General features: G+C 53.6%; 5 protein-coding genes across 5 annotated transcripts; 2 read left to right on the top strand and 3 right to left on the bottom strand.

The window, feature by feature from the left end:
* Window positions 1-3,851: 3,851 nt before the first annotated feature.
* On the top strand, window positions 3,852-6,159 carry J4E93_007314 (uncharacterized protein; the record flags this gene model as incomplete). Its single annotated transcript, XM_049345224.1, has 2 exons — window positions 3,852-4,390; window positions 4,449-6,159. 2 exons carry the CDS (start codon window positions 3,852-3,854, stop codon window positions 6,157-6,159), a joined length of 2,250 nt encoding a protein of 749 aa, XP_049197454.1.
* Window positions 6,160-9,143: 2,984 nt separating this feature from the next.
* On the bottom strand, window positions 9,144-10,452 carry J4E93_007313 (uncharacterized protein; the record flags this gene model as incomplete). Its single annotated transcript, XM_049345223.1, has 2 exons — window positions 9,144-9,951; window positions 10,448-10,452. 2 exons carry the CDS (start codon window positions 10,450-10,452, stop codon window positions 9,144-9,146), a joined length of 813 nt encoding a protein of 270 aa, XP_049197453.1.
* A 1-nt stretch (window position 10,453) lies between these two features.
* Window positions 10,454-11,241, bottom strand: J4E93_007312 (uncharacterized protein; the record flags this gene model as incomplete). The annotated part of the gene is made up of 2 exons (XM_049345222.1): window positions 10,454-11,010; window positions 11,055-11,241. 2 exons carry the CDS (start codon window positions 11,239-11,241, stop codon window positions 10,454-10,456), a joined length of 744 nt encoding a protein of 247 aa, XP_049197452.1.
* Window positions 11,242-14,842: 3,601 nt separating this feature from the next.
* On the bottom strand, window positions 14,843-15,732 carry J4E93_007311 (uncharacterized protein; the record flags this gene model as incomplete). The annotated part of the gene is made up of 2 exons (XM_049345221.1): window positions 14,843-15,102; window positions 15,156-15,732. 2 exons carry the CDS (start codon window positions 15,730-15,732, stop codon window positions 14,843-14,845), a joined length of 837 nt encoding a protein of 278 aa, XP_049197451.1.
* An 8,027-nt stretch (window positions 15,733-23,759) lies between these two features.
* J4E93_007310 (uncharacterized protein) lies at window positions 23,760-25,019 on the top strand (the record flags this gene model as incomplete). Its single annotated transcript, XM_049345220.1, has 3 exons — window positions 23,760-24,310; window positions 24,449-24,570; window positions 24,631-25,019. The coding sequence occupies 3 exons, from the start codon at window positions 23,760-23,762 to the stop codon at window positions 25,017-25,019; spliced, it is 1,062 nt and encodes a 353-aa protein (XP_049197450.1).
* Window positions 25,020-25,383: the final 364 nt, after the last annotated feature.

Below are 25,383 nucleotides of genomic sequence, written 5' to 3'. Positions count from 1 at the left end.
TGAGGGTTATGGTCCCGTCGGCGAAGGAGACATGTCGCCATGACCGCGGCCCACGATCGCTCTTTTAGATTCAGCAGAGATGGTGGAGCCGACACGAACGGTTGCGAAGGCTCATGGCTCTTAACCCCAAGAAGCAAGTGAAGCATCGTCGTAGATGTTTCCCAAGAGTAACCGCAGGTATCAGCGCCATGTGTGTAGTAGCTAACACGTCGGGATGTTTGAGCTTTCTCGGAGATGGACATATGGATGGTGGGTTGGATAGCGGCGCTATAATAGTCCAGTTCATACGACAACGAACGAGAATCCATCCATTGCCACACCGTCTGCCCAAATTTGATCTCTTCTGCAAACTCTCGATGACGTGGTTACATTGAGGGATGTGATGCTCGTCGCGAGGCTTGCAACACAGTGTCGCAGCGTCTTGTTGTCATGCCATCGAGTGCACCTCAAGCTTTGATCCTGGCTTTGATCTTTACCTCGTTGACATGGGGGTTGGGATCTAACTACGGCCTCAGGGTTGGGGGCTGGGCTCCTCTGTCGAGCCGTTGGGCATCTCTTATCGATCAGGCAGTCGACTCCCGACCGGCCTGAATTGTCCGGTTGACGAGCTTGCGGCTTCTGCCTGAGGCACAACTTTCGTCTGGCCATCCACGAATCCTTGGTGGCTGTCTTCCGGATGCAGGGGCTGATTGGTATAAGGGCGCGCAGCAGGTTCGTGTGCTTAGCTATTGCTTGCGATGTCGAGTTTCTCTCTTGGTTTCGGTAGTTCGAGAGATAGCGCGATTCGAACGTCCGACCGAGAGAAGGTGATCGGAAGCATCGAGGGGTTGGGGATGGTTGATTGAGCTAAGCAGAATAACGGCACCGGCTGGGTCGAAGTTCGTAGACAATTATTGCGTTTATATATCCAATCCATGTTTCTGCAGACAGCATTGAACTACCGCTGCTTTCATGGCTGATCCGAAATGTCCATGTGAATTTGGTGGAAGGATGGGTTATTTTGACGAGGGTGTGCGTGGGATGGTCGTACAAGATGTGCAGCCGCCGAGGGACATGCATGAGCGACGGTGTTGAGAAACGACGTGTATTTTGGATTTAAAAGTATCAGCGTCCAACCATATCTCGTTTCGTGTTCGCTGAAGGGGTTGACTTTGCCATCTTCCAGGATTTGTCCCACTTCCACTCCCGCTGCCGTTCAATTTTGGGAATTTCGCATAACCTTTCGCCACCATTTTGGGCTGTTCTTTGCTAATTCTTTTCCATGCGCTTCCCTCTCTTTACATTCTCAGTCACTTTTACCACACCGTCGCTGAGCCTACCCGTTCTTCTCGTGCACGAGAGCCGTGGCAGAGTGTCGGACGACTGCGGGTCTGGCGATACCTCGAAGTAATACTTTTCGGGATACAGGGAGCGACAAGGTCAGGAAAGACACCGAAGATGTAGAGGAAGGATTGCGATTTTTTGAGGCGTTCCGTCAAGCTGTTGAATGAGGCTTCGAAGAGTATCGGCTGAAGAACCGACAGACAAGTGTCGCGTCAATAGTGTAATCACGATGTCGCTGCCACATCAGATGTTGCAGGCGAGTACGTATCTGTGCCTATCATTTCTTGTCCCATCCATGATGCTTTGCGATGCGCGGATGGTAAGTTTCATGCTCCTGGCTTCTTGGTCGAACGACGGAATGCTTGTGTCTATTTTCCAGCAAACACCACCAGTGGCCCAGGGTTGTGCCAACATTCGGTCAAGACCGTCGACGGATTCTAGTTGCTCAAAACATCAAGAGTGACGAGGACGACGAACTGTGTGGCGCAACTGACCACATCGTGCTGTTGCGGTTTGGCCGTCCAGTTTGGAAGAACCAAAGTGCGCTCTGGATCTCGTTACGAATCGTCGCCGCTATAGCATCTTAACTGTATAGGGCTCCTGAGATCGGAATTAGAGATCGAGCCAAGAGCGCGCCTCGGCCCGCAATGAGCGCAATCCATCGTGCATAACCAGTGATGGCGCCAATGCACGATTGGGGCGTGGTTGATTCGCTTGTCGAGCAAACGAGATCAACTTCAGCCCATGGAAGCTCGAACACAAATATTCCCATTCAGCTGCGCGACACCCCTCTCGCCCCAACACCATGAAACTCAGTCTACAGGCTGCGTGAGGGTATGACAGTACATCCATTGTCATTGTGATCGCTCGGGACTTTCCCGAATATGCCAAAGAGCTAGGAGTTTGAGTCTGCAGGATGCGAGCTGGAAAGAGGCTGCGCTGTGGTTTGATGGATGATCTGCGAAAGGGGGACATCCTTACGCGACGTTGACGCATCCCCTGGCAGGGAGTCCAGTGAGGTGAGTGCGCAAGGCTGGAAGAGGCGGTGCTACAGCGATAACGCGGGGATACAAGAGGATGTCTACACTGTACACGTCAGCCAAACTTCCGTTATGTGTCTTTAGAGACCTCGTATCTTCTGACCTACCTGTTCTTCGCGTACAACAACCTTGAACCAGGTTCAACTCCAGGGCTGGCTTCCTTGAGGTCTGACGTCATTGCCACCACGATCGCAGGCACCTCGACGATAACCCTTCGTCTTACCTTTCATGCCCACTTGCGCCTGCGCTAACGCGTACGGGGAAGTCTGTGCCAGCATGGGGACCCTATTGCGTAATTCGCCTGCTGCCACGACATGCGAAATTACTCTCTTGCAGTGTTGGTAGATACCATCTGGACCCGCGATATAAGGCCTGTCTACTATGCGGCGACCAGCGGACTAGCCAAGACGATTATTTTCCAAGAGGTCAAGAGGAGTTCACCACGACGCTTCGCGGTGCTGTTATCTGGGTCGCCGTTGGATGCTCGATCGCTAAGGCGATGATGTACACAGCCGTGCTTGTGGTATGCATTTCTACAAAAGAGAAAGTGGAGACACGGTGGTGAAGGGGGTGGATCCCAATATGCTGAACATGGCCGTGGTTCCTGAGCGGTGTTGGTGAGGTGGAAGCGTTTGTGGTACCGGCACAGGCGATAGGGCAGTGAAGCACAGGATTGCGACAAAATGCGGTCGTTCTAGTCGTCTTCGGCATGGGTGCCATGTGGGTCTCGCGATGGCTGGAACGCTGGATCTTTGCTAACTCGAATCAGTGGCAATGGCATTTGGCTGCACTGGGTCACACTGCCGAGTCATGCTTGTGGAGTAATCGGAAGTACCTGCACAACCCCATGAGGGAAGGTGAGCCAGCTGCCGCACGCTTGAACCAATCACAACCGGACAGTGACCGGCTCAGTCTGTCTTTCGACTTCGTGGCTACCAGATCGAGCAGCTCTGCTCTGGTCAATCTTGTTCAGGGAGAATGGGAGTCTCTAGCCATATCTCGAGAGGTACTCTAACACGGCCGAGATATGCTTGGTCGTATTCGGCGGCTGCTGTCCGTCTGTTAGCCGCATCAAGCGTACCTTACCTTGTACTGGCACCGATGAGGGGGCGCCATGACCAGGACCAGCATTCAGCTTGAAATGGTTCCCGCTTGATGGGTATTCAGCCATGGATTGCAGTGGGGCAACGACGGACGATTTCGATGATTTGGAAGAGGACGTGCCTGTGGTGTCCGCTTGAAGAAATGGTCAAGGCAGCTCGCCGGTTAGGCCCACCAGAGAGGAGACGGCAGCCTCAATTACCGATAGACCGGAGACCGCGATAGCGCAGGCAAGATCGGAGTCCCCTGCATCATCATCGTAAAGTTGCAGTCGCATCTTCCACCGGCACAAGAGCGTCTCAATGCGTTCGCAGCGCTCTCGCGACATGTGCGCCATGCTTCTTCTCCCTGCGCCTTGAAATCCGCCGCACCTACCCGTCCACGCCCATGTCGGCCTCCACACCCGCACCCACAAGTAGCAGCCATGCAAGTGCAAGCAGCTCGCGCCGCGTACCGCTGGACAAGCGGAAGCGCACCGAGACGAGCTGCGACAAGTGCAAGTCGCGCAAGCAGAAGTGCCGCAAGGAGCCCGGTCAGGAGGCGTGTCGCTACTGCATCGTGCACAACATCGAATGCCTGACGACGCAGCCGCGCAAGAAGCGCCTGTATGGCAGCGTCGAGGGCCTTGGCACCCGTCTGGCGCTGCTCGAGGCGCTGGTGAAGGGGCTGTTGCCGGAAGCCGATGTCTCGAGTACCGAGGCTCTGCGCCAGCTCGCGACGTCGCACGGCATCCCGCTGCCAGACGCGGCGGCCCACGACGCGCAGGGCGACCAGGACGACAGCGGCGAGGGTGAAGGCGACGACACCGTGTCGCTGCTCCCCGACCAGCAAGGCCAGGTGCAGTACATTGGGCCGGGCAGCTCGCTGTCGTTCCACATCAAGCTGCGCACGCTCGTGGGACGCGGCGCCCTACGCGAGTTTGTACTGTCAGTAACGCCCCTGCATGAAGCCTATGGCAACATCGACTGACTGCTCCACCTCTAGTTTTGGCAAGAACGCAGCCCAGGCATCGTCGCCCACCGGCAGCGACGACCAGCGCAGCCTGCCAGGCCCGACCGCCGCCCCGACCGCCCACAACTCCGTCGCTGTCCACGGCCGCCACCTGAATCCCAGCGAGCGCCCGAACCTCGAGCTGCTGATACGCGCCTTCTTCGAACACATACACCCGGACTTCCCCGTCCTGCATGAGCCCTCGTTCCGCGAGGCCTACGACGCATGGCTGGCCAACCCCAGGAGTGCAGACCCGGCATGGCTGTGCACCTTTACGTGTGTGCTGCTGCTCGGTCGACGGGTGGCGCGCATTCCCTTTCCAGAAGACCAGGAGCGGCTGTGGTGGCAGAGGACCCAGACGCTCCTTCCTGTTGTCATCTTCACCTCGAGCATCACGGCCATACAGGCCCTGCTACTGGCTGCGATACACCTCCACAACACGAACCACCGGGACGCCTGCTGGAACCTGACTGGTGCCGCCGTCCGTATAGCGCACGCCATCGGACTGCACCAGGACAAGGTGAACGCCGGCCAAACACCGCTGGCCAGGGAGTCGCGCAAGATACTGTGGTGGACGCTGTACGCTTTTGAGACGATGCAGGTATCCTCCTACGACCGGCCGAGTGCCATTGAGAATCCTGGCGCAAAGACGAGCCCCCCTAACGAGAAGCTTATCGGCGGCCCCCCAGAGTTCTTCGCATGCTCAACGCGCTTGTTCATACTGCTGGGTCTGACATGTCGCGCGCCCAAGACCGTCAAGTCCAACGCCAGCGATGAATCCTACGTTGGCCCCTTATCACCCGCCGCCGGCGTGCTCCGGGATCTAGTCCGATGGAAGGAGCAGTTGCCCCGGCATCTACAATACGAAGCCATAGAAGCTTCGCCCATGCAACGAGCCCTGATGCTGATGCACTGCGTATACCACTATACCACCATTGTCTTGTGCCGCTCAGCCCTGCTTGCCCGCGCTTCTACCCTGACCAAAACCGGCCAAGACTCTACAAACTCTGCGCTCACAGCCATGGCAGAAGCTTGCTCAGAGTCTGGCCGATCTCTGGCTAACATACTGCTGAGACTCGAATCTTTAGGCAAGTTCGATGCCGTCTTCTCGTGTGACATTTGGTACACGCTTGCATCGAGCTCGGTACTGGTCCTTGATCTGGTATGCTTGAACAAGCTGGGTGGTACGGACATGTCCGAGTCCAGGATTCTGTTGTCTCAACTCGCAGATCTGGCACAGCGACATAGGCGAAATCCATTCATGCCTGGTACCATTGAGAAATTTGCTTCCCTCGTCCCAGAGTTGCATTCCATGGCCGACTCCCTAGCTTCGCCCGTCAGATTTGCGGAACCGGAAATGGAGACCCACGACACCGGACCGCAGAGCTCACTCCCAGCGCAGCAACTGTCACAGCCAGACGCAGTACCGCACATGTACCATCAGTCACCACCCGGCGTGGGCACGTATATGTATGCGGATCCTATGCCAGGTCGTATATACCCAGACCAGGCCTACATGGCGCCCTCAATGCATCCTAATGCCCGGTTTGATAGAACGACGCAGATGCAGTTTATGGACTTTACCATCAACAACATCCATGAGTGGAATTGGGCGGATATTGGGACGATGATCGGTCCTGAGGGCGTTCCGAATATGCCTGGAAACCCTCATGTGCATGGGCCGCAACCGACGGGGCCGAATTAATCGCCGCCGACGAGGACGATGTAATCTTGAGAATATACCCCAAATGCGAGAGCGAATTCAACTAAACATGACTGGATATCCTGACCAATGTGATAACTGGCTTCGAATGTTTACTCTTCCGTATCTCAACCAAGATTACAACCACAGGGTCTACCATGAGTTGAGAACGATAGAAGGTGCTTCTTGTTTCGTCCGCAACTACTCGCAAGTCTAACCTGGTCAGTCGAAGAATGAATTTAGGACTGGTAGGGCTGAAAGCACGTGGCTTGGCAGGTCCGCACCAATCACATCTCTTGCTCGTACCCGCACTCGCACTCGTATCGCACCGTACTCGGACTTTGACATTGCCAAGAAGAAATGTAACAACGCGTACGAGACGGCGGAGCATACAGACGTACGCGTTGATGCAAGTACTAACAAGCAGAAAATGTATATTATGCTTGACGTACTTCATTGTACCATCTTACAACAACGAAGATCAAGTCTTGACGCCGACTACTACGATCAAAACTACGACCGAACTACGATACGACTTGTACGAGACATTGACGAACTCAACACCGTCTTCCTCACAACTTCAACATGGGAGTGTTCAACCTCCTTGACAAGCCCCTCTTTAGCAGCCGCTTCAAGTTTCCTATCCATATCGCTCAAGTCGTTCTCGTTATTCTCGCCATTGCCCTTACGCTTCCTCGTCTGTTCATTACCAATGTTCCGCGCACACGAGCAAGCACATACGCATTGGGCATGGTATGTTGATGTTTGCTGATCTAGCTGTATACAGTCCCGATGTTGTTGCTAACACTCGTATTCAGGGTGCCAAATCCCTCATCCTACTCATATACCTCATACTTTCGGAGCATAGTCCACGTTTCCAACGTTGGCACAGTTACAAAGCGCATGCCATAATCAGTTGTATTGAGGTTGTGTTCTGGAGTGTCGTTGCGGGGTTGATGTTTCAAACCAATCTCAGCTATTGCAAAGGGCCAACATGCGGTCTTAGTTGGGTCGTAGTCGTCATCGCCATCGTCATCGTGTGAGTTGGGTAACTTTCTCATCGACTCTTAAACTAACACATGACAGCAATTCTGAGATCATCGTCGCAGGAATCTGCATCAAAGAATTCCGCCAGTGGAAAAGTGCTGGAAAGCCAAAGTCAACGAGGCAGCAGCACACTCGTCGCCCCGCATTCGACGAGGAGGAAGTGGTTCAAAGCAGAGTCGAGCGCCCGAAAGAAGCGCCAGTCCAAGCCGCCCAACAAGCGTACTTCCAGTCTGAGCGACGACACTCACAGCGCAGTCACTCTAGGCATCACGGCGAGTCACTATGGGAGACTCAGCGTACTCCACGATCCCCCCGAAAGGAGCGTCAACACCGCTCTCATCGCTCCGAAGATCGTACGCGTGAGCTGGAAGAGCGTTCCATGCATGAGATGGAGGAGCCACGTTATGCTGAACATCAGCAATATACGCCGAGAGAGCCGCGGTACTAGTGTGAGCATTGTATACAAATGTCTTTCATCACGATGATAATCTAAAAGACATCACGAACAACATCCGGCGTTGGTCATGATTCTTGATGCTCTCTAGGTGTTTCCAAGGCGTTGGAGTGTATGGAAGGCTTGCAAACGGGTGTATAGGAGTAGAATGATCTGTACTAAAATTATCATGTATACGTCTTCATGTCGGTCTTTCTGGAACACAAGAGCAAGAGTAAACATTTCTATGTTGAAAAAAATAGAAGACGCATGAGATACCAATGGAAGCTTCCAGCGACGTGGGTTCTTGAACAAGTCCTCTCGATCTGAGTAGGGGTATATGATGAATACGCGGATTACGACACTGTCAAGCTGCTGCAAGGAAAATGCATGTCTTTGTCAAACCTCCTTAGAGTTGGACAGTCTCAGACGTAGATCAACAACTGTCGCATATCTCGCCGCTTTATCATGAACCATCTGTTCACCCATAGTATCATGTAGTCGCCCTGTCAAAGTCTTCCTCACCACTCTTTTCCATCCTACAGGCTTCATGTCCAAGTCTAACGCATGAAGGACATCTACTCCCTGTTTTCCCTACAGCTAGTCTACATCACCAAACACAAACTCAGCAACAGTGATTCAACAAACTTTGCCCGATCCGATGTCCCTGGCGTTCTCCTAGGCTCGTTGACAAGTGTGGCTCCATCGGCGTCCGTGTCTACGCCTGCTTCTTGCGACGTGAGCACGGCACGGCTAGGTGTTGAGATTGTGCTTTCGGACTGTGCTTTTTAAAGGTCAGCTGTGTAGTGGTTGTACCACAGAGCAAAGTGAGCCCCTCATACCAGAGCTTGCAGTAGGAAGGGGTGATGTCATAGCGAGATTGTACAGAAGTGTGTTTGGTCGGCAGAAAAGAGATGATTCAACTAATGTCAGACACCTACAGCGTGAGTTGATATGACAGCGATACGTATCAATCTTTTCGGCGACGAAAGTCCCAAGGCTGAGGATATTCGGCCCTCTAATCCGGCTGTGAATGCGAGATACGAGTTGGGATGACCGTGGCCAAGCAAGAGGCGCAAGGCCAGCGCGTGGCTTGGAAGAAGCGAGTTAGCAGGCTAAGACATAACTTGGTTATTGCACTCGATACGTAGCGAATGACCTCGTCTCCATGATACTATGTAAACGAATCGCGGCTTCTCATCATCCCACGTGCGCTGCTTCCTATCTCATTTACCGTACAGACTGCGCTTTCTTACGACGTGCGTGATGATTGTCTGGGTGGGATACGCGTGACGCTGTTCGACAAAAGCGTCAACCTTGGCCTGATGGTACACTTCTGGCGGTGATGCGATGCATGCTTCCAGTCCTCCGCAGGCGAACAACCCCGAGCGCCAAAGATACATTAGTTGTCCTCTTGTACTGGGCTGACAATCGAAAGCGACTGAATGCGCGTTGTCATGTACCGGTGATTGAAAACATCTGCTCACGCTCTTACCTTCACATTTCCTCAATCATCCAACAAGTCCAACCAAAGCACTTTCTGCTCTTTGAATGACTCATCCTCGATAACACCGCGGAACGCGACCTCGGCCTCCAGCAGGTCTGCTTCAACGTTTCTCTCTCCCATCTCTCCTTCCTGGTCACTACCACAGCTGTCGTTGCGCTTCTCTAATGCGTCAAGCATAGCCTCGCCCTTGGTCTCGAGCTCTTCAATGCGCTCATTAGACAACGCTAGTGCTTCTCTCAGCGAAGACTCGGTGTCTGCGGCGGCTTGTGTAGTGGCCGAGGTGCCCTGAGATGTGTACCTATGCAGCGTGGCCTTCAAGCTCAGATTGCGCTGCTGCACCTTGTCCTTGCTACGGTCGCTCTTCTTAAGACGGGCGATGGTACGCATGGCATCGTTAAGCTGATCGACAAGCTTGTCGTGCGCGGAGACGAGGACCTGGAAGCGCGAGTAGAGTTGCCCGCCAGCTGTCCTATCCTCTTCATGGCGGAAGCGGAGATTGGCGTTTTCCTGCTCGATCTCAGAGATAACGCACGTTTGGTGCTCAAGGTCTTGATGGACGGCCTTAAGGTCCTGTTCTTGCTTCAGAGCGAGCGAGCGCCAGTTGTCCCGGTCACGACGGAGCCGAGCTGTAAGTGATTGCGCCCAGGATAGTTCACTCAGTAGACCTTGCTTCGATCTCGAGGTTGTCTGTGGCGACTTTGGCGATGGGAGGGAGTGTTGGTAGCTGGTGGTGAAGCTTCCCTCACTTGGTAGGCGAAATTCCAGCGTCAATGGGCTCGTCGGCGCGGAGGCATGTCGCGTGAATGATCTGAAAAGGCGCGACTTTGGGTTTGCGGTGACGATATGCGCTTCAGATACAGCGGCTGGCATCTTTGGTGTGGTAGCGGCTGGTGTTCGGGTACCAAGGAGATGTGACGAGGGTTGCATATAATGGTGGTACTACAAAGAAGGTGAGACAAAGAGATGGTCTCAGGTGTGGACGTTAATATGTACAGCCAGCAAACGAGTGTGCTGTTTGAATGTGGGGTTCAACCCTGGGTGACTGTCTGCAGGTCGCGTGTTGTACGACGCGTGTCCACGTGCGAGCGCGATAAGATTGCCCGCTGCTTCCGCATTCGCCTCGAACATGTACAGTATGAAGCTGCGAGATACGCAAGTAGAAATGGAAATATCACCCGATGAATGTATGAGGACGTAGTTAGAAATAGGATGAAATTCAAATTACACGAATCATAGAAGACACGATGACAAAGATGCTGTTACTTACCAAGCGCTCTGATGCGACAGCGCAAGAGATTATCTACAACATCTCACAGAGCTACGGCTGCCGCGAGGATACCCGCAGCACCCATCATGACCATCGCAGTCGGGAGAGATCCAGCAGGTGCCAGACCAGTGCTCGGCGTCGAGGCGGCACCGGATTGAGACCTCGAAGGCGATGTCGCTCCTGTTCCTGATGCCGAGCCAGTAGGTGATGGCCCTCCAGTCGCTGAGGCTGATCCTGGAGAAGACGCACCAGTCGCGGTGACTAGTGCAACCACCTGATACGCCTCCATCTCCTGTATCTCGCTCTGCGACAAGACGCTTGTCGACGCGACCTGGTCGGCCTGGTCCGGGACGTATCCGCTCTGGGTAACGTCGCAGGTCAAGTCTGCCGTGGACATTGCGCCCTGCCAGCTGCAGGCCATATCCATTGTCCACGCGCCTGGAGTCGGGTCCGTGAGGTGCATCTCGTACGTCTCAGGGCCTTGTAGGATGGTATACGGCTCGCAGAAGGAGTAGTCCTCGTTGGAATCATCGTCCTGGCGGCGCATGCGAGGCGCGGGTGTAGGCGAGGGAGTCTCGGAGGGGTCGTCTGGGGTTGGTTCTGGCGGTGTTAGTGCAATCTCTCGCGACAGGTGCATGCCGTACGGAGATCAGACGGCACGACTGACACGCCGACTCCATCTGACGGACAGCTGTTCTCGTAGGTTGTTGCGCTCGCATCTGAACCGAGCACGGTGAGGGTGCTGTCGAATTGGAAGAAGTTGAGGATCGTCGCGGACTCTTGCGCAATGGCAGCGCCGGCGAGGAGCGGGATGTAGCTGGAGGGACGCATGTTGGATGACTGGCGACGGCTGATGGAGATGCACCGCTGTCACGGCGGACCAGGCTTGAAGTTATACATTTCCTACCTGTCGAAATCAATACTTCGTGGTGTTACCGACGCCACCATGCCTTGCAATGTTAGGCGACGAATCGCGGCCGCGGTGTGCCTGGCGGTGGTGATGATGCATCAGCAAATACGAGAGGCGGCGAGACGCGCTACCTGGATCTGTTGCTTCCTAAGCTCAGGGGCGCGCGTGGCTGAACTGTGATCGACTCATAATGACAGAGATGTTACGGTAGCATGGTGGCACTCTATCCGAGGAAAGACCAGACCCAGCCCTGGAGGTGTCTACATCGCTCCAGAATGTTGTTTGCTTCTTTTCCAGCCAATGTAGACTCTAGTGTAGTCGATTTGTTGCTTTTGGCATGAGGCGGTGGGAACAAGGGGAGTGTGATGATGAAGGGTGCCCAGGTGCGAGGTTGGGGTCGTGGCACGCATTAACCCGACTTCAACGCACCGCACTCATGTCACAACAGAGAAGATAGTGTGAGGGCTACGTAGCAGCTAAAATTTGGGCGTGCACGTGTGCAGTCATGTCGCAACATGTGTGGAAAAAGACGCCCACGTCCGTGAGGGGTGTCTTCATCGTTGGGCAAAAAGAAAGATATTTTGCAAATGGCAAAAAGAGACATTCCGACACCGGGAATAAACTTCCGGTACGAGAGGAGATCGAAGTTACAAGTGTTATATATCACCTACCAGTACTTCTTCACTCAGGTCGCTCAGTCACATTTCCACACACAGCGTTCACCCAGGCTGCTGGCACAGCAACGCCCGCAGCATGTGTCAAGATACCTCTTTATCCATAGCCATGAGTGTAAATCGGTAGAAGCATGGGTACATCTCGGCGAGGATATCGATGGCGGACTCAGTGCTGAGCACGTCGAGTACACGCTCTAGATCGTGGCTGGTAAGACTCGAGGCCGCCTCTTCTTTCCGGTACCTATATACTAACAATTCTCCGTCCTCCGCAACCCCGTATGAAAACGTCGATGCTGAAGCCCTGGAGAAACACCAGAGCTTTCTGCACCCTTCTAACCATCGCCCTGCCCTTTCCTACAAGCTCTGGAGAAACACCTTGCAATGGAGCAAGAAAAGGACAGGGCGATGGTTAGAAGGATGCAGACAGCTCTCTCTCTCGTTCCGTATCCTTAAGACATTGCCCAACACTAGCAACGATGGTGCTGTCAACAGCGAGCGAGTCGCTTTCGCCGCGCTCCGCGATAAGCTTACAAGGAAACAGCACGAGGTACATAACCGTGTCTTCGCGTACAACGTTGTTAGAAAAGAGAACGCTGGCTAAGAGGCGTTTCGGAGGCTCTTGAGTGAGGAGCAGCAAGCTGAACGTGGATGCTCATACGCGAGGATAGAGGCGACAAGGACGTTGCAAAGGGTACCCAAGTATGTGAAAAATGGAGGATACACCGGCGGGCTTACTGAATGCCGATATGCTCGCCTGTTTCTGGGTCGCGCTCCGCGCTATCGTGGTTTGATGTCGGACCGAGCATGTGAGAGGAGCTTACAGTGACAAGAGTACAGGTTTGCGGATGGGGCGGTACCTAGATAGTAAAGGATCAGGGCTGAATCACCGTGAAGGACGGAATAGACAAGGAGGTTAGCTTACAACAGATGTTCAGCTGTTGAACTCCGCCATCTTAGCATTGAAAGCTCCCGAGGTCGCGCAATGCGAAGTCCCCACTGTGAACCACACGGAGGTTTGCCTAGACATGAATTCAGTACCTACGATGAGGCGCCCTTCTTCTTGCCCTGTTGCGTCTTCTCAGCAACCTTGGGAGCAACACAGGGATGAGATTCTTGGTAGCCCCAGCGGCTCAGCGGCTGCTCTCGGGTCGACGTTGGTCATGACCGTTCCCTGAACCTCGATTTACTTCTCGGAATTCCGGGCAGAACTCGCCAGAAGGTTGATGCGTTTCGATGTTGCACTCCATCTCCTCAGCTTTTCGCAATTTCTCAGCTTGTTGCACCCTCTTTGGCGGTTTCTTGGCTCTTAGACCACGTTCTCGTTTGCGGGTGGAGGGTAGACTCTCTGGAGTTTGATTGTTGGCATTCTCTTGTCGATTGGAAGTAACAGTGGTCTATTAAGGTTGTACTTTCTTAACACTCCGGCATCTCGCGTTCGCCAGAGTGGAAGTTGCGGCAGCGACCGCATAATCGCCTGCGCTTTTCCCTCTTCTTCTTCTGCTTCATCCTCTCCTTCATCCCTTCTTTCTTCTTGCCAGTGTCCTCCTCGTCTGCGGATGCAGCTTCAGAAGGCGCTGGCGAAGGGTTCACACGCGTTGTCGCTTGATCTTTCTCGTAAATGCGGCGCAGGGCGCTCTTGATAGACAAGATCTCAGCCTTACCGACGCTCATGCATAGCGGAGCATGTTCGAAACCGCATGTCTACCAATAGGGATCGCCCTTTCCCTCCCATCGATGTAGCTCGTCGTCGTATGTTGTCTGCTCTTGTTGACCCTCCTCGTTGATTGTGGGCAGCGTAGACACTCATCTTCATTGCTTTGATGACTTAATCCTTGACCGCCTCGCTGCTGCTAACATCGAGTGTGTCGTCAATGTTGTTCCAAGCCTATTGAAAGGCGCGAGTAGTGGAGGAAAACATGTCGCTGACGTGTCGTGCAGTCGTATAGTTTGTGGTGCGGTTCGTTGCTGAGCAAAAGAGAAGAAAAATTGGTGCAACCTGAGACGGAGTATAGAGAAAGTGAAGGAGATCTGAAGATTGGCAAGCGATAGTGAGCCATCTCGTCGGTGGTCGTGGGAGTAAGTGCGCTAGTGATGGAGGCATTATACTATTAAAGTCCAGGCAGAGGCCATGTATCGTCCCCTTATAGAAAGTCATCGGAGCTCGCGGTGTTATGTATGCATCAGAAGAGTCGGGTCATCATCGAGCCACACGTACGGCCATGAAGTAGAGAGCGTCATGACACTGACGATTACCATGCGTCCATTGCTTTGTGTACATGTCAGTCATGAACCTGACGTGCAGTCGTATGCTGCATGATGAAGTCTTCCATTTCAACTGAACTTGAAGTGCACCCTGACTAACGTTACTTGGTGAATTGTCCGTCATGTCCACCTTCACCCCCATCGGCCGACCCTGATGTGTCTGTCTCCATCCTGCCCGCTGACTCTGATCGTTCTCCCTGCCCATAGTCCTCCCATTGATGTGTGTATCAGCGCCAGAGACGGCTAGAACATGCTTCGTGGCTGTGAGGTACGGTACGCGTGAGTCGCTAGAGAGAAGCGAGCCTCGTCGAAGATGCAGCCGCAGCGAGTAAATTGATCGAGGTAGGGCGCATGTAATTGGCGCCCTGAGCGGGTAAGAAGGAGCAAAGACGTAGTTCATGTTAGCGCTGCAAGGGAATGGAAGAGTGTTGAACGTACCAAAGGAGGCCTGCTACCGAGCTTCGCCATCTCAGCATCACAGCATGCTCAAAGCAGTGTGAAGTTCCCGCCATGAACCGCGCGGAGGTGTGGCTATGCTCACAGCTGGGTTTTTAACGAGGTTGGCCCATAGCCCCGGGTTATCAGCTTAGCGTTGCTGATTACCGTTGGCAGCGTCCCCATCCGGGGCCTTGCGCTTCTTGCCTTTCCCCTTCTGTGTGGAAGAGGACGCAGATGACTTGCCGAACATCTGGTTGAACATTTGCCCTGCTGCCTCCGCAGCCTTCGGGTCGGTCACTTGGCTAAACATAGCCTCGAACATCTCCAGGCGCTGCGGAGAGGGCTTGCATTTCTGCTGGGGGTAGTGCGACGTGCCGCACTTTTCACAGCTTGGCTTGTTGCACTCACCTATACAAAGTCAGTAAGTGTCTCATGCTCAGTCGTACGGGGATATCTCTCACCAAGATGAAACCCTTCGCACTTGTGGCAATAGGGTCGCTTGCCCTTACCCTTTGGCGCTGGCTCATCAGCTTCCGCTTCAGCCGGAGCCTCAGCGTCAGCAGGAACGCGGACCGCAGGAGTAGGAGCCCCAGCCGCCGAAGCAGCCGGACGGGGGGTTGCCGCAGGGACAGGCACAGGCTTGAGCTGCTCACGCTGGTAGGCAGCGAGCAGAGCTTGCTTGCACCGCCGAACCTCGTCTTCTCTCTTCGAGAGGCAAGCTCCCGCGTGTTTCTTCTGGCAGGTGGGGCAGGGTTTCCTACCCCCCTTGTCCCATGCGGCGAAGATAGCATCGTCACCTTCGCACTCAACTTTGCCTTCCGCGATGCGGTCAGCAAGGAGCGACCCCGGCTTCGATACTTTAGACCAGCTGATTTCACCCAGCACGGCCTTGTCTTTCAACAGTGCCTCAGTCTTGCGACCTCGGCGATTGGCAACTCGGACAGCCTTTTTAGGGGCGCCTTCGTTAGCCACTGTTGGGGGGTTTTGGCTGCCCTCCCCCTGGGGCTTTTCCGAGACGTCAGTCATTGTGAGATCCATTTTGTGCTATAGTGGTTAGCAAGCATGCCGCGGTCAAAGTAGAGCAAGATACGTACAATCTGAAAATTTGAGTTTCGGTGAAGAAGAAGTTCTGGGGTGCGCCTACCGTCAATGGACCTCGCTCCCACCCGCCAAGCCACGCTAAGCCTCCCGCGACACAACTTGCATCGTCATCACCGTCACCTGGGCCAGTTTCGCACTTTCGCACTCTTGACTCAAAGAACTGAGTGTCGTACTAGTGGAGGAGATGTGTCTAAATCTACACTCCTGGGCTGTATGTGGTGGGTACAACATGAGCGCCCCAACGCTTCATCGTAGAAGGAAATGATGTCACTGCATAAACATTGAAGTTGGGAAGGTCGCAGAAACACTTTATGAGAGTGTTTCGTTACTCAGAAGTATCAGAGAGGGATGACAGAGTTTGGTATACACTGACGTGCGGAGTGAAGAAGCGATGTGGATGAAATGCGATTTGTGTCCAGGCGTAACACCGCGTGGCGGACCCACACATCGTAACTGTGGAACTCCCTTACTCACCTTTGCCTGGATGTTGGCTCACTTTATTATGTTCAATATTATTCACTCTTCCACATACGACCATGCGAGCAATAGACCACTGTAGTGCAGTGGCCTATTAGGGTGATGCGAGTCCATGTAACTATAGGATAGTCATGGGATATGTTCGCGACGCAAGTCCATGAACTATAGGATAGTCATTGGATATGTTCGTTAGTAGCTTGGCCAGCGAACACTTACTGTTGTATGTTTTTGTTTTTGTTTTTGCTCTTATGTTGTAGGTGTCTGTTCGAGTCGTGGCTGTGATTTTGCTGTGTTTACCTTTTTGTCGGCTTCTCGTAGAGGCAAGAGCATATACCGTGTTTTTGTCTATCGCAATCGCACTCTAGCTAGGGATCTGTGTTGATCAAGGCTCTGTCGTCCGCACTCAGCCCGTTGTATTTGACCCCAGACTACGGCAACTCGTCCCTAAGACAGATGTTGCCGCTAATCTCGAATCTGTTCTTGTGCTTCTCGTCGCCCTAGTTCTTGTTGAAGCGCGTCGACGACACTACATCGCTCGAAGCATCGGAGCTATGGGAAGCGCTAGACATGTTCGAGGGTTAGGTAGGTCTGCAACACGTTGTTTGCATTGCCGAGTGAGTGGAAGTACCAGATATCTACAAGCTTCTTGGTGGATACGCAGTTGATCTAGGTCTTCTCGATGTGCTCGTTTCTGAACACCGGGGTACATGCAACTACTATCTTCTTCGCGCAGGCGTTCACGAAGGTCATAGAGCATCGAGAGAGTACGATGACAATTTTACCTATACCTTAAAGGACAGGACATTATGCGCGACAGTCACAGTCGCACTGGCATGCGTGACGACTACGGCAGCGGTATTTGCAACTACTGCAGCGGCTATAGCATGCCCGACACCTACAGCAAGATCGTACACGTATAAAAGCTCGATGTAGTAAGACCGTTAACTATCAGCCTCAAGAAGGAGGAAGAAGATGACGAAATGCCGAAAGATGTGGAGCCTACCAACCAATCCTGCATAGTCATTTGTAGGCTATCGTCAAATGCTGAGGGCGACGACAGTATCGATCGTCGCGTATCTGAAGGCACCACGATGGCAGATCGCCTGACGGCCAACTCCTCAACACCACACGTATTTGCTAAGGTATATTCGTTCTGCGGTGATTGAGCAAGCCGGGCGCGTACGAATCGGTTTAGAGAGAAAGATACGCTTAGTAAATGGCCACATGAGATGTGCGAGTGGTTCTGCGGTCGTACGAAGTCGCACATAACGATGCACATCCGGTTCGTTGACGATGGGCGTTATACAACTCAAGCAGGACCAATCAGATCGAACGGCCTTGTGTAGAAAGAGCCTTCGAAGGGCCTCGAGAGCGTAGACATGACTATAGTGATATCTACCGTCTCTTCGTCGTGGTTGCGAGGTTGTGCGTCATCTGGATGTCGTTGGGGACATTGCAACTTCCTCGGAGATGCATGGCACTAGTCTTTCAATCGGCTCTCACCGGATCTTCATTCGTCTCGCAAACACAATCTCGTGATCTCTCAATCCCAATAGCAAGACAATGAGGAAAACGTACATCAAAGCCCCCTCCGAATCCATTCACGATGCGCGGAGGCAAGCTCCTGCGCTTGCTTGCGGCTGGAGATGCCGGGCCCCTATTTGATAAAGATGCATCCGCTGTACTGGCTGCTGAAGAAGGCGACATCCAATCTTCAGTTGAGACTGAGCCGATGAATATATTCCGGGTTAGACTGCATGGCGATCTGGCGACTTGGCATCAAACAACAAGAGGTCGACCTCGAATACACCGATCGAGCCATACGTCAATCTGCCAGCGTGTCTAAGGGAGTGAACAAAATGGGTCGGATCTCATCGCAGACTTTGCTCATCTGGCAAGATATTTAAGCAGTAATCTCGTGGTCGTCCTGCACCCTCAGTAAGGGTCTCCATTTATAGGTATCGGTGCTAAAGCCGCCAATGGATCGGATGAGCGTTGACATGTGCGATTTTCGCATGAGCGCGATATCACCCGTGGACAACACCAGCCTGTTCATGTCATTCCCACCCGCTAAAACACGCTACTGAATTCATGGTGTGTTGCGGACTTGGTCGCAAGGGGTAGAGGGCTGGAAATGAGGACCACAAGTATAACTTCATGGATGCAAAAAGGTTCGACGAGTTCCGGTTTCTATTATGCGGCAAGAAGGTACATGTCACTACTATCGATGTTGACAGTGACCCAGATGCTGTGGCGCTCGAAGACGTAGCCGGAGATAAAGAATCGTACGCCAAACAGCTCGCCTGCTTCCGCTTCAATGTGTACGAGTTTGGAATTGGCATCCGCCTTCCGACGAGCTGTATTAAACAAGACGTACTCGAACCAGATGCTGTGTGGATCCAAGTCGGTAACGATCGTCAAGCAGGCTGACCACTCGTCCATGCGTTTAGCAGAGTAAGGAGCTACTGGGCAAGTATCGAGGGTGTCCTAGTTTGGCTGAGAAGGTACTGCGGCTGCTCGTACAGCCAATCATGTAATATCGACGGTTTGTTCGGCCGCGAAGGGTTCTATTCACCCAATCAGGCAAAAGACATCACTCTCGGGCTTTCCCGCACATCAAGCATGAACTTCACCCATGTCAGACAGTATCATCGATGTTGTCGCGCTCCGCGCGTATCCCAGCCAAACAACCCACCCGGAATCAGCGAGCCGGATCTTCAGCCTCCAGCGAGACATCGACGGGGCTGATGACAGGGCGAACGTTGGGTCTGCAAAACGGCTGTCGAGGCAACTCGCCAGTAGACGGGTCGTGCCTGCTGGCTATGGGAACAACAGATGAGTCAGAAGCATACCAGTCATCGTTGGTGGGGCAACGAGCAGAGAAGGGGGGTGGGAAGCTTTCTCAGAGCTTCGGTCGACTTCCTTCTGGACTCAAGCAGATAGAACACGGCTGCATGTAGTTCGACAGGACAAGCTGTGCGTACTACAGTGAAGTTCAGACGCCACTGTACATAACTAGTCACATTGGGGTAAGCACTTGGTAGGACCGACGGGATGATGCTTAGGCGCAGGGTGATCTGCCAACGTGTTGCGATCATTGTTACCTCTGATGGTAGCGTTGTGGATCGCAACATATTCGAGGATGCCGAGGAACTCTCTGTACTCCCGGCAAAAACATCCCACTGTTCAAACGGTTGAGAGATTCTCGAGATGAAAACTCAACATGTCCACCCAGGCGGTACTTCTGCTTCCGAGAGGACTTATTTAGATGCGTACTTATAGATTTTGGAAGTTGTGAGTCGCTCGTTGCACTGGGTTATCAGCAGTGCTATGCAATGAAGGTGACAGGACCAGAGTACGACTTCTTGCATACAGCGATGTGGCCAGACCTTGGATATCCGAGTCGATTTCAATTTGGAGGTATCGGTGCTGCTTGTGGCAAAATGCACAAAGGGCAAGTTACTAGACTCATGATGCTTAGCGGCTATTACTAGAGTCGACAGAAAGGTCGCTGCCTGGTTCAGGTACAGGACTATGTAGCTGCTTGGGTGGCGGTGATGTTGCGAATCCTCCAAACTCTGACCGCAAGATCAGGGCGATGAAAGATAGTACGAGCGAGGCGTACGATATCGGACCAGGAGATAGCAGTGGGCGTGGTACTTGTGATTTGCCATGTGCTCCGCCATGTGGCTAGACGTAATCTATTCTTCGGACGGGATGCTCGGTCTCGGGAGCGTTGCGTTCCAATGTAGAGCTGTCAACGATGCTCCTACTGCTAAGCCTCTGTTTGATCTTTTCAGGTATCGGAGCGGGGGTTCTAGGACCCGCCAGGGCAAAACAATCCGAAGCAGAGACAACAAAAGGGCTGCTACCGGGCTTGAGAATAGGCGACGCGACGTGGGTTGTCGTCATTGCTGGAGGGGGGAGAAGGCATGTCTTCTGGCGCAGGTGATGTCTTGGCAGAAGAGCGTCGCGAGGAGGATGGGGACATGTATGCGTGACGTGGAGCGAAGGATTTGCTCAGCTCAGGCAGCGGAGTGGGCTACCGAGAAAGAACTTTTGTTGAGGGCACGAGCATCGCGTCCAGCGTTCACGCCCTGCCGACATGCTTCCTTCAGTTTATGCTCCAGCCGTGCTATATCCGCTCTCGAAGCTGTTGTTGTACTCTCTCGCTTTGGGATAACGGTCGGTTCAGGGTCTTGACGAGGCGGTAATGCTTGCTCGTTCTGGTCGCCGTAGCAGCTCTCTCAAATCGGCGGGAGTAAGTCTTCTTCAGGTCTCCCTCCAAGAAGCGGAGGGTAGGCCCAACCGCTGGCAGTGGTGCTGGGGACCGTTTCGGCAGGGGGCCGCCTCGGCTTATGTCGACTTGCCTTTGGTGTCTTTCAAGTATATCCATCTCTACGGCCGTCCTCACACAAGCCGAAACTATGGTTGCCGCAGGAGCTATGTCGTTGAAAGGGAGCCAGCTGATCGTGCCACACTGCCACGACGTGTATGCGTTGCATCTCTAGCAGGATCGATACATCGGTCTGTCGATGCAAAGCGTCTGCGACATGATACAAAGCCTGACTGGTCCTTGAGTCCAACCCGGCCTTGTGTGACTGGAGATCAAGACCGTAGCAGTTACTTGTGATCGTGATAGCTTCGTATGAATGCAGCGTCTAGTAGAAACGTGGCAGTTGCGGGAGGTATGGCTCGTTGCGTAGATCATCACAGTACTACTGAGTGATTACAGGGTGTGCTTCCGAGTTGCGCGCCCATAGTGATATGCGGGAAAGGGAGCTGGATGGAGGGATCTTGTAGAATTGGTAGAAGCCGAGCTTCCGTGCGATACCGGTTGGACATGATATAGGCCGTGGTCTCATGATTGAAACTTCCGTATGCGGTCCTTCCTGTGCGAAGAGAACCACACCTTGAGGTCTTCTTGTGCGATGGCTCAAAGCTTGTGGTAGATCGCCGCTGCGAGTCGAGTAGCACGAGGTGTCGGTTCGATTGGTCTCGGGCCCGGGGCTGAATGAGTGTGTCAGTTCAAGGTCTGCAAATGTTAGCATGAGTACAGAATGTGGGCTACATCTAGCCAGCTTGCAAGACATACAGTATGTTGCATCTCGACGTCTATGTTATAAAGACCGTGGCGACTTCATGGCAGACATCTGAGAGAAGCATGCCGGTTTGTAGCGTAGTCGTCTGCTGACTGGTTGCCAGGCGTATGTGTTCATCTGCTTCTTCGACAACACGGCCATGAGCTATCCCAGTCTTAGCTATCGGCATTCGTCCGAGGTAATACAGGTCCATGGCTGTGTGCGTAGGGTCGTAGCCTGTGGTGAGCGATGTTGAGTGATGGCTGGATTAGACCCGCCGCGTCTTCCTCTACGGGTACGCCCGACTTGATTGTAAATGAGCAATTAGCAAAGGTGCAGAGTTGGGAGATGGAGATACTTCGTCTGTCTGGGAGACGAGATTGAGCGAGGCCCGCCCGACACACCTGTGTATCGGTCCTGTGTAGAACAGGCGCGTCATTCATCTCGGCGCTGTGGGTCGTGGAGGTATGGAGGTCCCCGGTTCCTCGTGGCATCCGCAACTGTTGCCGTTGGCGGCTTGCATAGTGGCTGGTGGTGGCGCAGTCGAGCGGACGTCTCTGGCAGCGAGTTGGCTACTTGCTCGATCCGAAGGGTGACGGGACTAGGATATGAGGCAGGGCATCGTAATGTTGGATGTGTCAATCAGAATCCTGCGGATCGTGCTTGATCCAATATGCAAAAGGCACGCTTGTTAGCAGAGGTTTCTGCAGGGACAGGAAGGTAGGGCTGCAGGGATGCGGATGCCCCACTTAGCCACGGGCGTGACCGCAAGCTCTGCGCTATGCGTGCTACCTGGTCGCAACGGCCACCTCAGAGTAGCTCGCCATGTCGCCATATCCTGCCACTGGATATCGCGTTCGTCGAATATCGCCTGCCATCAAGTATCGCCTACTATCGAGTATCGCCTACCATCGAGTATCGCCTGCCGTCGAACATCGCTTGCCATCGAACGTGAGTGTGGTACTCGCTCAGGAGGTCGGGAGAGAAAGCTGGTTGGGTTGAGGTTGCAATTCGGACTGTCTGACGTTGTGCAACATTAAAATAGTGTTAGCATGAGCATAGGAGCGTGCAGGAGCGTGTAGGAGGGAGGTCTGAAAGGGTACAAAGATGTCATTCTGATCGATTGTTGTGGGTCTGCGGAAGCTATGAAGGTGTGTATAGCATCGACCAGAGGCAAGCGTGAACGCAGCCAGCGGGTGAGCATCGATAGGCCAGCTAGGAAGGTGTGTAGCATCGACCAGAGGCAAGCGTGAACGCAGCCAGCGGGTGAGCATCGATAGGCCAGCTAGGAAGGTGTGTAGCATCGATCAGAGGCAAGCGTGAACGCAGCCAGCGGGTGAGCATCGATAGGCCCGCGAAAAGGCAGATGACAAGGAAGATCCTACCCAGCCCTCCTGAGGCCAGCGCGGACGCAGCCAGCAAGAGACCTGAGCATCGACGGATAAGAAGTAGGCGGAGATAAAGACAATCCTACCCAGCCCTCCTGAGGCCAGCGCGAACGCAGCCAGCAAGAGACCTGAGCATCGATGGATGAGAAGAGTGGAGGTAAGGACAATCCTACCCAGCCCTCCTGAGGCCAGCGCGAACGCAGCCAGCAAGAGACCTGAGCGTCGATGGATGAGAGTCTTCAGCGTCAACCCTGAGGCAAGCGGGAACGCAGCCAGCAGAATGAGCGTCGACGCACAAGAGATTTCGAAGGGCGGGTGTTACTCAAAGGCGAGCGGCATGTGGTGGTGGGAGAAGTCGTCATGGTGGCGGGGATGCAGGAGCTATGATGACATCGATGAGGTCGGCTTGAGCGTCGACAGAATGCCAGCGGCAGGAGCTATCCAACTTCGGTCATTCGAGACCTAGCACCGTGGGAGTTGTGGATGCAGGTGTGCTTGCCAAGGTTTACGAATGCCGCAATATTGAGTACTGCAGTGTCCAGCATATTCATCGACACTCTGCACTGATTTCTCCTAGACTGTAGAAGCATTTGGTCACTCCCGAGGTTCTGACGCATGATCCAAGCTACCTTCCGTGATGGGTATGCGCTATGAAGCCACGCAAGACACTACCGCTACAACAGTCTCAATTCCCATATGCAGCCCGCATGATGGGATATAAGAGTGTAGAAGGCGCGGTCCCGCATAGAGAGAGTTCTATGGAGACCTGACTTTGATAACGAATCTTGTGTTCGAGTGTTGTGGGTGGTCGTGCCTTCCCGTCCCAGCGTACTCCGTCATGCCACGCACCGCGCTAGCGCGTCGATGCCTTGAAGCACGATTGCGAGATGATTCCACTTCATCTACGCCTTTTTCGCCTTACAGCTAGGTATTGTCTGTCTACAGTTCACTGTAAGTATCTTGCATCACAATTACAGTTCGGAAGCTCATAACCTAGCAGGAAGCAAACTGCACTACAATGGCGAAAAGGAAGCGTGGAAAGCGGACGCCCAAGGCGCCAAAATCCGTTCGCGATGCGAAAAAGCGAGCTGACGCGCTTGCAGCTGAAAATGCCGGTTCCCGAGTTGGTAGCGATGCTGCCCGGGCTAGTGAGTCCCCAGGACCAGCTACCCAGGGAGACGACATACTTCCCTCAGTTGAGAACGGGCCTCTGACCGGGCTCGGGATCGAAGAGGAAGACGATTTGCTTTCGGGGCAAGAAGGAGCTCGCGGACCGGTGGAATGGACCGCGTCTCCTAGAGGCGATGACAGACTGTTGAACCAGACTGTCTCTCCTAGGTCTATCGCTGATCTCACGATCAATGAAGACAACATCGAGCGGGAAGAAGAAGAGGAAAACTCTTCGAGACAAGTCACATGGAGTCTCTCACCCAGTGAAACGGGCCGGTTCTTACCCTCGGATTCGCCATCGGAAGAAGGGGATGAAACCTTTCAACCGACTGGTGATTATTGTCTCGTCATCTGTCGCCAGTCTTCGCAGAAGCAGGAACCAGATCCAACGGGTAGAAGGTCCGCCCAACGAAGGTGGCGCGACTTTCGGCTACGTCGCGTGGTCGAGGGATACACCATGGCAGACCGCCTCGCACTCAACTGTCCAATGCCCGTTCAGTTCCTTGAGGTCGAGTCATACTGTGGAGTGTATCACAGCGAAACCAAGTTAAATTGGTTCAAGAAGGAGACGTCGGCTAGTGAATGGGTCAAGTCGATTCGCGGGTGGTTCCGCAATCACTCTGACAGCCATGTTACTTTGCTGATCCGTTCAGTGGATGGTAGGCAGACTTGCTCACGCGGACTATCCTGAGACATATGCTGACATCTTCATCTCTTAGGTCTGACCACCAACCATGACACCTTCCTGAGTTTCCTGGAAATGGTCGACCACTTCGGCGTGACTGCTGAGCTGGTATTCCAGATGAACAAGGTCTGCGATGAGATCAGACCAACGACATTGCTCCCGTTCCCTGGTCTCGGTAGTCTCGCGGAGTTTTCATCCCGGGACGTCCTTGACCACATGAAGGGTAACGTGTTTTTGCCGGAAGTGGAGAGGCTTCTTGACATCATCGTCTTCATCGGCAAAAGCAAGGCGCTATCGCAGGGCAATCAGGATCGCAATGAGCTCCCGGATGACGATTGCGAGTGTGCAGAAGAAGTCGAGCGCCTGGCAAGCGCCGCTGGTCGGAAGGGCAAGCCTCCAAAGGCGAAGCAGAAGAAAGGATAGGCTTGACAGCACGTTTGATCCGTCCTTCACCTGAAGATCAAGCTCATGGGTACGAGCGGCCGATGAAGCGAGACGTTGAAAAGTCCGTGGAGGCTCCCCTGGGACGAGTTCGCACCTTACCGCGATCCGGGGGTCCGGACAGAGCTCTGCTCTGTTCGCCAAGACGAACTCATTCACCTCAGGTATCTCCGCCTCTTTCCTCTCCCATCGTACTAACTTCGTTCTGCAGAGCCCTTGCGTTATATCAGCGTTACGAATTTGAGCTGCCGTTACCGCTCGTTTCACACCAGTCGCTTTCGGCATTATCTAACTCATGATCTAGATGCGGAGCTCATCGCGCCATTTGGTAGCCGTTACCTCCGCT

Source organism: Alternaria ventricosa (assembly GCF_023758065.1).
Source record: "Alternaria ventricosa strain BMP 2768 chromosome Unknown scaffold_13, whole genome shotgun sequence".
NCBI lineage: Eukaryota > Fungi > Ascomycota > Dothideomycetes > Pleosporales > Pleosporaceae > Alternaria > Alternaria ventricosa.
The sequence above is the reverse complement of the archived record's forward strand: the minus strand, read 5'-3'. Positions and strand labels throughout refer to the sequence as shown.